General features: G+C 36.9%; 1 protein-coding gene across 1 annotated transcript in view; it reads right to left on the bottom strand.

Annotated features, from left to right (window-relative positions):
- Positions 1-5,873: 5,873 nt before the first annotated feature.
- TAF1A (TATA box binding protein (TBP)-associated factor, RNA polymerase I, A, 48kDa) overlaps positions 5,874-13,503 on the bottom strand; it is a 31,391-nt gene continuing 23,761 nt past the window's right edge. The window contains exons 8-11 of the mRNA XM_012662185.1: positions 12,022-12,088; positions 11,149-11,272; positions 9,325-9,479; positions 5,874-6,345 (exon numbers count right to left, since the gene is read on the bottom strand). Coding sequence (XP_012517639.1) covers positions 6,233-6,345; positions 9,325-9,479; positions 11,149-11,272; positions 12,022-12,088 — 459 coding nt within the window. The 3' untranslated portion in view covers positions 5,874-6,232. The remainder of the gene's footprint in view (positions 6,346-9,324; positions 9,480-11,148; positions 11,273-12,021; positions 12,089-13,503) is intronic.

Here is a 13,503-nt window from a genome sequence, read left to right on the forward strand (position 1 = left end):
AAATTAGTTCGCTAGGGCTACTATAACCAAGTGCCACAAACTGGGTGGCTTAAATAACAGAAAGGTATTGTCTCACAGTCCGGGGGCCCAGAAGTCTGAGCTCAAGGTGTCAGCAGGGTTGGTTCCCTTCTGAGGGCACGAGGGCGACTCTGTCCCATGCCCCTGCCCTGGCTTCTGGGGGTCTCCCAGCACCCTTGCATGCCATGGCCTGTAGATGTATCGCCCCACTCTCTGTCTTCCACATGGTGTCCTTTCTCCCTGTTCGTGCCTGGGTCCAAGTTTCTCTTTTTTATAAGGACACCCATCATACCAGACTAGGGTCCATTTTCATAATGATCTTAATTTTAACTTGATTATCTCTGTAAAAAAAAAAAAAAAAGAAAGAAACTGTGGCCAAATAAGGTCACATTCTGAGGTACTGGGGATTAGGTCTTTAACAATTCCTTTTTAGGAGATACAATTCAACCCATAGCAGTAACGCACACACATGCTGTTTCATGTGGCAAGTCATGTTTAAAAGTGATGTTGAGAGGTTGAGTCTGATGTTTATCCTAGAACCAGGTCATGGAACAGAAGAAATACACGAAGAAATGTTCTAGCTCAGTAGCTTCTCACACAGTTCACTGATTTCCCTCACAGTCCGTCCTCCTTCAGACTAGCTCCTGCTCCCGCAGTCTGAAGATGAACAGGTGCACTTGTGACAAGGTGAAGTACTACCTCTCTCATCTGTACTACGCTTTGCAGTTTACATAGTATTTTCTTACGCTGCCATCTCATTGGATCTTCGTGACAATTTTCTTAGCTAAGCAAGGTAGACATCATATTAATAGTGTGTATGAGTGAATCAAGTGTTGGAGAAATACTTTAGGGTCCCACTTTAGGTGAATGGAAGATGGCAATAAATTCAGGTGTTCTGAATTACAGCCCAGATTGCTTTCATTTCATCATGATGTATCCAAAAAGAATGAAATAATCACTTTTACTTGTTCTTTATTTAGAAAAATTTGTCAGATGAAGGAAGAAATCCTGAAGAGCATGTTGACTGAAGATTCAGTCATATTGATCAGATTATCTGGGAATTCTTGGTACAGGCATGATGGGAGTTGTAAATAGGCAACTGGCAGTGGTATCACTGTGGGACTCATAGGCAGAAACAAATTAAAGAGTTGCCTCTATTCACTGAGATAGAGGTTACCTTCGTGACTATGAAGACAAAATAGAGGTCTCTGTTCCTTATATTTTGTAGGATTGAGTAAGAGTAGACTCTCATTTGGTGGCTGGTTGTTTCTTTTAGAAGCATTTCTTTTATATGAACTTATTCAGAAGATGATAGCCATATAATATGTAGTACACATTCATCAAGGGTCTTGTTGACTTTTGGGAATATTTATTTATGCATTTATATATATAAGACAGGGTCATTCTCTGTTGCCCAGGCTGGAGTGCAGTGGCATGATCATAGTTCACTGCAGCCTCAAACTCCTGAGCTCAAGCAATCCTCCTGCCTTAGCCTCCTAAATTGGGACTACAGGGGTGCACCACCACACCCGGCTAATTTTTTTATTTTTTGTAGAGGGTGGTCTTGCTATATTGCCCAGGCTGGTCTTGAACTCTTGGCCTCAAGTGATCCTACTGCCTTGGCCTCCCAAAGTGCTGTGATTACAGGCATGATCCACTGTGCCCAGCCTGGAATATTTAATACACAAATATTCTAATTCAATCCAGCAGAAAAAGCCCTTGTGCTATAAATATGGGTAAATAACTGGGTTCAAAAGGATATACCTACCTGGGTTTTTCTTAATATTTGTTTCTTTTCCTTTTCTTTAAATGTTAAAATAATGTTACCACTTATTGAGAAAAACCATATTCCAGAACCCATGCAAAGCACATTATATCTGCCTTTCTCAGACCACCCCGTTTTACAGAATAAAGATGAGGCTCAGATAGGTAGGATGCTTCAGCCATGCTGGAATTTGAACCCAGGCCTTTCCAACTCTATTGAACTTGCTTTTCTTTTCGGGGGGAAGGTGGAGGAGTGTAACTACTTTATTGAGATGTAATTCACATACCATATAATTAACCCAATAGGGGTTAATATCAAAATATATAAGGAATTCATACAACTCAATGCCGAAAATATAAATAACCCAATTTAAAAAAATGGGCAAAGGACCTAAATAGACAACTCCTCAAAAGAAGAAATTTAAATGGCTAACAGGTCCATGAAAAAGTACTCAACATCTCTAGTCATGAGGGAAATGCAAATCAAAACCACAAGGAGCTATCACTTGACACCTGTTAGGATGGATAATATCAAAAATAAGATAGGTGTTGGTGAGGACATGGAGAAAAGGGAGCCCTTGCACACTGCTGATGGGAATGTAAATTGTGGAAAACAGTATAGATATTCCCCCAAAACACTTTCAAATAGAAATATCCGGGCATAATCCAAAGTAAATAACATCAGAATTGAGAAAAGATATCTGCACTCCTATGTTCACTGCACTATTACCAATAACAGCCAAAATATGAAAACGACCTAAATGTCCTTTGATGGATGAATGGATAAAGAAAACGTGGCATATAAAAATACACTGTGGAATATCATTCAGTCTTAAAAAAGGAGGAAATCCTGCCATTTGCAAAATGTGGATGAACCTGGAGGATATTATGCTGAGCAAAATAAACAAGACACAGAAAGAAGTACTGCACGATCTCACTTATACGTGAAAGCTAAAACAGTCATATTCATAGAAGCAGAGTAAGATGGTGCTTGCCAGGGGCTGGGGGAAGGGGGAAATGGAGGCATGTTGGTCAAATGATACAAAGTTTCAGTTATACTGATGAATAATTTGTGGAGATCTAATGGACAGCATGATAATGATATTAATAATAGTTCAGTACTGTATTGCATACTTGTAATTTGTTAAGAAGATAGATCATAAATCTTCTCACCACACACACAATGGTAATTATATAGAGATAATGGATATATTAGTTTGATTGTGGTGGTATTTCACAATATATCTGTATATCAAAATACCAAGTTATACATCTTAAATATGTACATTCAGAGGTTTCCAGGAGAGAACAAGACTTTAAATTCTCTTTGTTTCTGTTATTTAAAGTAGTAAGGATGGATGGTTACTTAGTACAGGCTGAATATCCCTTATCCACAATGCTTGGGACCAAAAGTGTTTTGGATTTTGAATTCTTCCAGATTTTGGAATATACTTAACCACTTGAGCATCCCGAACTTGAAAGTCTGAAATGCTCCAATTAGCATTTCCTTTGAGCATCATGTTGGTGCTCAAAAAATTTTGGATTTTGGAGCATTTTTGATTTTAGGTTTTCAGATTAGGGATATTCAACCTGTAGTTAGAATTTATTAAGCATCAATTATTATCCTAGGCATTAATTATATTGCTTTTATTCTTCATAACAATCCAATAAGATAAATCCCATTGTCTCCACTGTACAAATGAAGAAGCTAAGAGAGCTTAAGTTACTTGCCCATGAAGTCAAAGAACTACCAAATGATAAACCCACCATTCAAACTCTGCTGAGGCCCTACTCTTGGCATAAGAGTGCCAAGATATTCCTTCCTATGGGATAGGCACACTTGGTCCATAACTTTTGCAAATTCTCTTTCAATTCAACTCAATGATCATTTAATAAGCTAGAAATTCTAAGTATTGGTGACGTGAAGATAATTATGCCTAGATAACACACTAGTGGGAAAGACAGAAGTGCAAAGATAATGAACAATGCAGTGATTTGATAAGAGGCTGTATAGGAACTGGTGAGGACACATTGTGGGGAGCCTCCCAAGCCTGGGAGAGTGAGAATAGGTTTGCTTGAGCCAGCAGCCTTTGGGTTACACATGCCCTCTATTCTTTTCCTTGCTACTGCTGATGAAGGAAAAGAGTCAAGCTTTTAAAGAATTAGTTTTATTTAGAAGTCTTACTAAGCACTATAGACCAAGACCTATAGCCCAGGAGCAGTCCTTCATAGAGGTTCTGCCAGAATGCTCTAGCACAGAATTTCAGCCACTGCTTATATATAGGCGGTGGGGGTTCAGTATGTGCAAAATCACATCGAACTTGCCTAGAAGTTACAGTAAAGCAGAACCACATTAAGGTTTGGGTGTAATAGTACACCTGGTTATAAACCACAGAAGCATAATCACTAACTCTGTCAGACATTATCTTATGCACAGGAAAAGGCAAAGACTAGGGTCATTTATCTTTTAAGAAATGCAGTGACTCAGGAAAGACATGCAGGGGGTCGTGTGCTCCATCCTGTGTGGTTTTCAAGGCACCTTTCCAGAGAGTTGCGTGGCAAAATGAGTCAGGGGCAGGCAAACACAGCTTCTTACCTTTGCTTCTTTGTCTCTCACACTAGCTAGCTCAGCCCTCTGCATGTATTAACAGTAATGACGGACCAAACAAGGAGGAAGTACACACAGTACCTGACAGTGTGACCTTCGCACACCGTTTGGGTTAGGGTCCTGGGGCCAACACCTACTAGCTGTGATCTTGGCAAGTCACTTCATCTCCAAAGACCCCATTTTCTTTCTTGGTAAAATGGCGACAATACATAGGATTGTGATGGTGATATGACGAAATGCAAAGCCGAAAGTGCTTGATAAATTTTAGCTATTACTATTAGTCATGTAACAGGCTTTACCTTCGGTGAACCTAAAAAAGGTTTCACAGGTGCTGAATCACACTGCTCTTGATGAACAATTAGATATAAACGTTTGATAGAAAAATTCTAGGGAACTAAGCTAAGCTTTGTGTGAAAACCGAGAACCATAACTACTCATTTCTCTTTTATTCTCACCTCCATTCTCCTAGAGATCATGATAACTCGTAAGTCCTATTTTATAGCTCTGGACAAAAGTTTTCAGGGAGTAGATGCCCTGATGATCTTGGCTTATGCATTGAGATTTTGTCCACATCCTCTGGGAATTTCATTCCTATAGTGTTGATCTTATACAGAACTATACAACCCAATCATCAAGTCCCAGCAGTAAAGTTCCCACGTGGTAACTTTCACTCAGTTTACTTTGGTTCTGCGAAGCACCTACTTGTTTCATATGCACAGTATAAGGTTAGGTACTTCTTTGTTGACAGACTTTTCTTACTAAGTATAAAATAATACTGAAATATAAATTATTGACAAAGCATAATTTGTCCCCCAAATTTCTTGCAGATGGTTTAAAATTAGTAGGAATATAAGCCAATAGGAAAAATATATAGTTCGCCACCTAAATATTAGACTTCTTCTGGCATTGAACCTTCTTGAAACTTACTAGTTATCTGAACTAAATGTGTAAGAGCAAGAGAGTCCTGAAGCAGCACATACTCTACCGCCGTCACAACATGTTACAAAGCTCAGCTCACGCTCCGGGAAAGTTGCTGGCTTTTGGCCAAGCCTCCCCGTCGGGCTTACCATGCGTCTCAGGGACCTGATTTCACTGGCAGAGCTTCCTCACTGTCCAGCTGCCTACTGCTGCATCCTAGTGGCCAAGAGAAAAAGAAGCGGGGACATATGAGTTCAAAGCATGTCTCAGATTGCTGTGCCAGGCAACAAGAGCCCTTTAAAGTCAGGCCACTGCCAACTGAAAGCAGCCAGCCCTCTCTACCTCTCTGGTCCAATTCGTCCTCTAGAATCAAAGGTCTTTCTCTAGCAGAAAGTCACTCAGCCCCAAACTGCCCTGTCTTTATACTAAAAGAGAAAGCAGAGTCTTTTCTAAATCCTTCTCTCTTTTCAAAAGTCCTCTACAGAACACATCACCAATATATTTCTTCATGGTGGTGTACCTAACATGGATCAATTATTTAATAAAATCTAAAAGAATATAAATCCATCTCATAAAACTACAGTTATATTTTATTACACAATAGTCAGAGACAAATTATCTTCAAACAATAATTGCTGTAGAGCTGTACTCTCTAACTAAACAAATATTTTTTCATTTGAGGAATTATTCCTTAATGTTATATTTAACATTACAAAAAAGAAAACATACATATTTATAAAGAGCAAAGGCAGTGAAACTGTTTCCTTAGCTATAACTGATAATAAAAAATATATAAACATATACAAAAATAACTTTTTTGAGGTCATACAAACTACCTTCTTAAAACACTACATAAATACATTCAATAACTAAATATTGAGCTACTACTCTGTGGCTACCACTGGGAAATAACTAAGAGTCATATCAGAGTCCTGGATTTACAATACTGTATTTTTTTACTGATTTCTTCATCCGCTTAATTTTCTTCCTTAAGACTTCGTGATCTTGTTTTGAAATATACCGAAAATATCTACAACCTAAAAAATAAAACAAAATAAAAAGCTTTAATACTTATCGAATTTTTCAAGAATATTTCTATAGTTTTAAAATTTTGCTTCAACTCTGGCCTACTAGGGATTATAAAAATAAGCCTATTTGCATTATCTATACCAATATGTCCTAAGCATATTCTAAGAGGTGTCACCAATGAAATGTATTATTTCCTATATTCAAAAATGTTTCTGATTCATAATTAAGGCACAGACTTTAGCTGGTTTCCTACCCTTCTCCCCAAATCCTAGTTATGGCAATATGCATATTATATATTATACATATTCATATATTAAATGAGCCCTCTCCAAAAGTGGATCATTATAGCTTCCTCTCAATATTAGCTTGTAAATTAGCCAAAGTTGCATTTATAATAATGAAAAAGTTTTCTGTAGAGTACCTTGGTGTGAAGGTTTAGGATAAACAAATCATAAGTTAGAAGAGATCAAACATTATCTATTCATTCTGGCCATCTAGCGAGCAGTGGATGGAGATCACGTAGCTCTGACAAAGGTACCTCGTGCTCATTAGAAGAAGTTCTACCTGCTCTTCATAGTCTTACAATGCAAAGAGGACCATTTGCCAAATACTTCAGAGAAATGAACCAAATTTCTATAAGAAAAATGTAAACTGGACATTATAAGAGTCTTTTTTAACATTTGTTAAATGAATAATTCCATAAATCATATATGAAAAATTAAATTCATTCTAGCCTCAGCTTGTATATATCCATCTTCTCTGGGAAATTGCTAGGATATATACTGTACCTATAGTAACCATTTTATTACCCCTGAAAATAGTATGTCAGAATTGCTAATATTTTTGTTTTGGTTTTTTTTAGAGTTTTTTTTTTTTTTTTTTTTTGAGACAGGGTCTCACTTGTTGCCCAGACTGGCCTCAAACTCCTAGGCTCAAGGGGTTCTCCTGCCTCAGCCTACTGAGTAGGTGGGACTCCAGGCATTTGCCACCGTGCCCAGCTCAATTGCTAATATTTTATTAGCTATGAAGCAGTGGTATCTGTGGTGTTACTAAAATAATTTGTGCTTCCAAACATATCACACCACATTAGTAAAAACAAAACACTGTGTTTACAGATTTTTGCCTCTACCTATATAGAAAGTTGGAAAGAACTTTGTTCCTACTCTAACATACAGCAAAAGTTGAATAAACTACAAATATTAACTCTTCTTAAATCCACCAGAGAACTAAAGTCACAGGGCAACCAAGTAGCCTGATTTCCGAGGAGGAAAGGCCCCTCCAAGGAGAAATGGGCATGGCTTGCTTTTAGCAGAGCGTTGGGAAGAAAGACAGCCACCATACGCTACTCTAAGCACAAGGCATAGGCAGATCATGACTAGAATTTGAATCCTACGACATAATGATGATAACCAGAACAAGAAGAATACCCAGCTTAACTACCAAATAGACCGACTCAACCACACTCCAACAGCCCAACAGAAGAAAAGATGTAGCTATTTCAGGCATAACTGATGCCTGATATTTATAGAGTACTTTGGAATTTGTAAAGCACTCTGATGCAGTGTTCACATGATGTTACAACAATCCTGTAAGCAAATGAAGATAGCTGTTACAATGCCCATCTTCCAGAGAAGGCTCCCAAAGGTTAACTGCTCGACCTAAGTTACACAGCGAGTGAGAGAGAATTGGAAAATTAACTCAGGCCTTCTGACTGCTCAAAGATAGGTCTAGGTCTCTGCACTAGATACCTCCTACTCATAAAGTAGCAGAAAATGACAATCCAAATCACATTTCTGTTCCTTGTCATCAGTATATTAGAGAATAATTTTAAATTACTTTCTTATTAATCCCTTTCCTTCCACAAAAAACAACATTTAGTTGGTAACCATAGTTACTAAGATTAATTCACTGAGAATACTAATTCCAAAATAATACAAACCATATCCAAAAGTGAATTGAAGAATCTCTTTTGGACAGTTTCAACTCCATAGCAACAGACTGCTTACCAGTCGTCATTGTAAGGTTTGCTTTCTTCACTTCTGGACGTATTTTGTGGCAGTTTCATTTTAGTAGTGGCCACCTTTTCATATTTCAGTGGTACAAAGCAGGTAAGAGTTTTATCATCCAAAATAATAATATTTCATAAAGATCAATATTTCTTTTCTTTTAAGAGGGTTTTTTCATATGCTAATAGAAGATATTCTTTCTCTTCGGGGGAGAAAATGTTTTATCCTTATAGGAACAGATACATAAATATAATATGAAGTCAATAAATATTTTTGTGCTTTTAATAAAGTATATAATCTCTCTCAGTAAACTTTCTATAAAGCAAGGTCATTTATCATGAGAACAGTCTGGGTCATGTATCTTAATACCGCCTAACAACACTCAAGTCACAACATGAAAACCAATCACAATCAACAAGATGAAATTACTGTTTCTAATCAAGGGGGATTTCTTACAAGCACATCACCTGCTCCCAACTCAAGATTTACTCTTCCATTCAGTAATTATTTCTCAAGCATCTAATATCCTTGGGCACCACGCTAGGTGAACTTCTAAGATAAATGGTCATACTTTGTCATTTCAAAATCAGCCAAAAGCTATGTCTAGTTAAAAAGAAAACAAAGGCTGGGCATGGTGGCTCATGCCTGTAATCCTAGCACTCTGGGAGGCCGAGGTGGGCGGATTGTTTGAGCTCAGGAGTTCGAGACCAGCCTGAGCAAGAGCGAGACCCCGTCTCTACTAAAAAAAAATAGAAATAAATTATCTGGATAACTAAAAACATATAGAAAAAATTAGCCGGGCATGGTGGCTCATGCCTGTAGTCCCAGCTACTCAGGAGACTGAGGCAGTAGGATCGCTTGAGTCCAGGAGTTTGAGGTTGCTGTGAGCTAGGTTAACGCCACGGCACTCACTCTAGCCAGGGCAACAGAGTGAGACTCTGTCTCAAAAAAAAAAAAAGAAAACCAAACCAAAACGCGTACCTTTTCCTAACAGTATTCCAGCTACGGAAGCTTTCTCACAAGCCAAAGCTGTATCTTCCTTCCAATCCCTTTTTGCCCAATAGCAGCTGAAGTGAAAGCTTGGCCACCAGTTTCTCCTGGAGTTCCACTGTTCTTGAACCCACACAAGGTGGTTTCTGGAAAAGAAAAATGTCCAAAGGGAAGGTCAATGATGGGGACAAATCTATATTGTCAGAATTTGAACTTAAGTAGAGTCTACGAAAAGGTGACAAGGAAGATGTTTCCAAACCAAATTCTGAGTATGGCCAAGGCATAACACATAACTGGCAATAGCATAAAAGCAAATCCTTTTTTGTTCTTTTCCATCTCCGTGTCCCCTTTTCCATTTAACTAAACAGCCAATTCAGTGTAGCACACTGGTTAACAGGATAGACTCTGAAGCCAGAATCCTGGATTCAAAATCTCAGATCTTCCATTTACTATTAATGTAATCCTGGGCAAGCTGTTTAACCTATGTGAGCTTCGGTTTCCTTGAGGACATTAATGGTACCTATCTCATAGCACTGTTACTAGAATTAAGCTGGTCCAGTAGGACTGTACAGCAGGTCTCATATAAAACTCTTTGCATAGTGTCTGGCACATATACTAAATGTTCAATAAATGTTATCTATTATTATTATTACTTAAAAGTTACTTAAAACCTTACTTAAAATTATATGTTGCCAAGGATTATTATCCAAATTAAGTTACCATTATTATACAAATACATGACACACAGGTTTGCCAATTGATCCCAGGCAATGTTATGTGTTTGTCAATAATTTATTTTTTATATTTATTTAAGATGTACAACATATTTTGATATACATATAACTTACTTTTTGTGTGTGTGGTAGGAGCACCTAAAGTCTACTCTTAGTAAATTTCCAGCACATAATACAATATTAACTATGGTTCTCATGATGTATATTCGATCTCCACAATTCATTTGAGCAAATGCTTATTTAGCACCTCTGTCCCCCGCCACGGTAGAACTTTTAGAAGTTCAAAAAATGAATCTTCCTGCCTTCAAGAACTGTGAGGTCTAACAGAGTTTTATCCAGCACTTGAGACTTGCAAAGTGGTTTATAGGGAGTGCGTCAACATAGCACACCAAAAACATTTCCTCATCCACACTGTTCCATCTCCAAGGTCAAGACAGATGGAAAGCCTGAAAAAAGTTCCAACTGATGCTGAACTTCCTATCCAGCTAACATATACATAATAAATAAAGGAAACTTAATGTTGTGATCTCCTTTTTTCTCACACACTAAGTAAAAATAACAAGAGCAACTCCTTTTCTTTTACTCAAAATGTGACACTAATATTATAATAAGAGGTTTTAGATACCTAGAACACAATAGACTTAATAAATATTTGTTGAATGAATAATCTATGATGATCTTGTGAGGTCCTAAAAAGACCCACTGAAAATGATTGAAAACAGCTAGAGGAAAGCTGCTTCCCATGTGAGAGTCTTTAGCAAAGAGTGGGCATGATCCCTTCCAGTCATTACTTCCAATTTGGAAACACACACTTATTCCCTAGCAATGCAGTGCTAAGGTACAGTACTTATTTTGACAGCACAGAAAATCTTGATAGAATTTTTGGATGTCAGTTATCCTTATGATTCTGTATTTCCTTAGTTCAGAAGAAAACGTACTTAGAAGGAAACAGCTGAAGATACAATTCAAGAAACCCAAAAACATAAGCAAAGAACTTTATTTGAAAATTGACAGATAATAGCTAAAATATTGGGAAATATTATTTATGATGATCCAGCAACAAATACTCTATGTTTCTTACCCCATTAAGGTCTGTCTCAGATATTTTGCCAAATATTTCCAAGCAGTTACGTTCTTAGTGCATCCAGCAAAATCTAAAACTCCAAACAACACCTCCAATGCCAGTTTATGGTGTTCTTCTTTTTCTGCAATGGTCATAAAAGTTCAAGTTTACATGAGGTATTAAAGTGTACAAAGCTAAATACACACACAAACACACACATACACAGTTGATAAAATATCACTGAATCATAAGCCTTTTGGTTTGGGTAACAGTTTAAAAAAATTCATGATGTTCACACTCCTGTGATGAATATGAAGAAATCACTAATATAGTCCATGCTAATGAGGTCACAGTGATGAGCCTCATCCCTACATGGGTTACACTCTTCTACTTATATACTACTGAGAACATTATTTAAAGTACCTGCCCCTATTTGGGCACTTTACGTAAGTTCTTTTCTATTAGGAGAGAAACCTAGGCAGTCTTAGGACCAATTGCGCTTAGCTCTAGCTGATTTCCTTCAATGGAGAAGTGTGTTCTTTTCTACACTGAACTGAAGAGCTAAAGGAATTAAAATCAGGTGAATTATATAAATTAAAGCCATTTCACTTTTACTATTGCCTGATGTTCTGTAACAGAAGTCAGCAAACTTTTTCTGCAAAGGGGCAGATAGTAATTATTTTAAGCTTTGCGAGTCATATAGTCTCTATCACAACTACACAGCTCTGTCATACTGCAAAAGTAGCCACAGACAATGCAGAAATAAATGGGCTCCAACAGAACTTTATTTATAAAAACAGGCAAAGGGGGATTTGGTTCCTGTGCCACAGTTTCCTGACTCCTAATCTACAGCTTATCTACACAAAGAAGTATAAAACAAAAATCATTTACCTGATTTTCTAAGTAATGTATGAAATTCTAACATCAATTTATGAGATGGTACAATCTGATACAAAATCTGGAGGAAAGAACAGTCTTGTTATTTTTACACACTTATAAAAGCATTTTTCAAATTTTAGTTTCCTTTCAAATAAAGTTCTTATTGTCTAATATGCTTTCAGTAAATGAATTAAGTATTTAAAAAATACTTTGCTTTTTATCCAGTTTCATTCTAGGTATAGAAAAGCTTTCTCTGTAAGGCTATTTTTTTAAAAAAAAATCCCTAATAACAAGATAGTCAGGAGAAGTGGGGGAAACAGATGGGGACTTTTTATTTGCTCCAAATATACATCTATACTGTTTACGCCCTGCTTAAAAACTTAAAATAATCTTCTCAGAAGCCAAGAGAGAGAAAAAAAATAAAGAAAAAAATCAATATCACATAAAATATATTATTCACTGATCAGAACACGGAATATTTATATAAAACAAAAAATCCAAAAAGGCAGGGGAGGCGATTTTACACACTGTGCTCAGGAACACAGTATACTAAGAGTATTTGAGTAAATATTTTAACCACCTTTTTATGCAATGAAATATTTAAAGGTTTTTCTTTTTAAGAATAATAAGGACTATTTTTATGAATATTCAAAAAACAGGATTTAAAGTAAACCTATATTTTTCATTTTAACACATTTGATTCTAGAAATGAATTCATTCTGTAGGCTTCCTGAGGTACTCTGACTTTACACTGAAATAATTTCCAATAAAAGTAAAAGTAAATTTTTAAAATTTCTCTTCATAGTTTTTTAAAAAAGTCAGTCCTGACCAATATACCAGTATCAGAGAATATCATGGCAACCAGGTTCCTATGAAAGTCACATTTGTCTCATAATATATAGAATTCTGTGTATGGCTTGATTCACTTAGACTTTTAAAAAACTTTTTATTGAAATATAACACATGTACTAGAAATGTATACAAATCATAAGTGTGACATTCAATCAATTTTCACAAAGTTAAACACACTCACATAACCAGCAACCAGATCAAACAACAGATCATTACCAGTACTCCAGCCATTAAGCTCTTAAGCCATTACACTCGTCAAATATTAGAGTTTTTAAAAAATGTGTTTGTTTGCTTTTGCCCTGTTCTCTCTGTCCTCTCCCTAGGACTCCAACTATGGCAGACCCTTTCACCAAGTTCTTTGTATACTCTTTTCTGCACTTCTCAGCCTTTTTGCTCTCTGTACTTTAGCCTGATGATTTCTATGCAGTTGATTAATCCTCTCTTCTGCTATGTCCAATCTGCTATTAAACCTATCGAGTTCTTAATTCCAAATACTGTATTATTTTTTTTTTTCTTTTTTTGAGACAGAGTCTCACTCTGTTGCCCTGGCTAGAGTGAGTGCTGTGGCGTCAGCCTAGCTCACAGCAACCTCAAACTCCTGGGCTCAAGCAATCCTTCTGCCTCAGCCTCCCGAGTAGCTGG

This window comes from Propithecus coquereli, unplaced genomic scaffold, assembly GCF_000956105.1.
Source record: "Propithecus coquereli isolate 6110/MARCELLA unplaced genomic scaffold, Pcoq_1.0 Scaffold756, whole genome shotgun sequence".
NCBI lineage: Eukaryota > Metazoa > Chordata > Mammalia > Primates > Indriidae > Propithecus > Propithecus coquereli.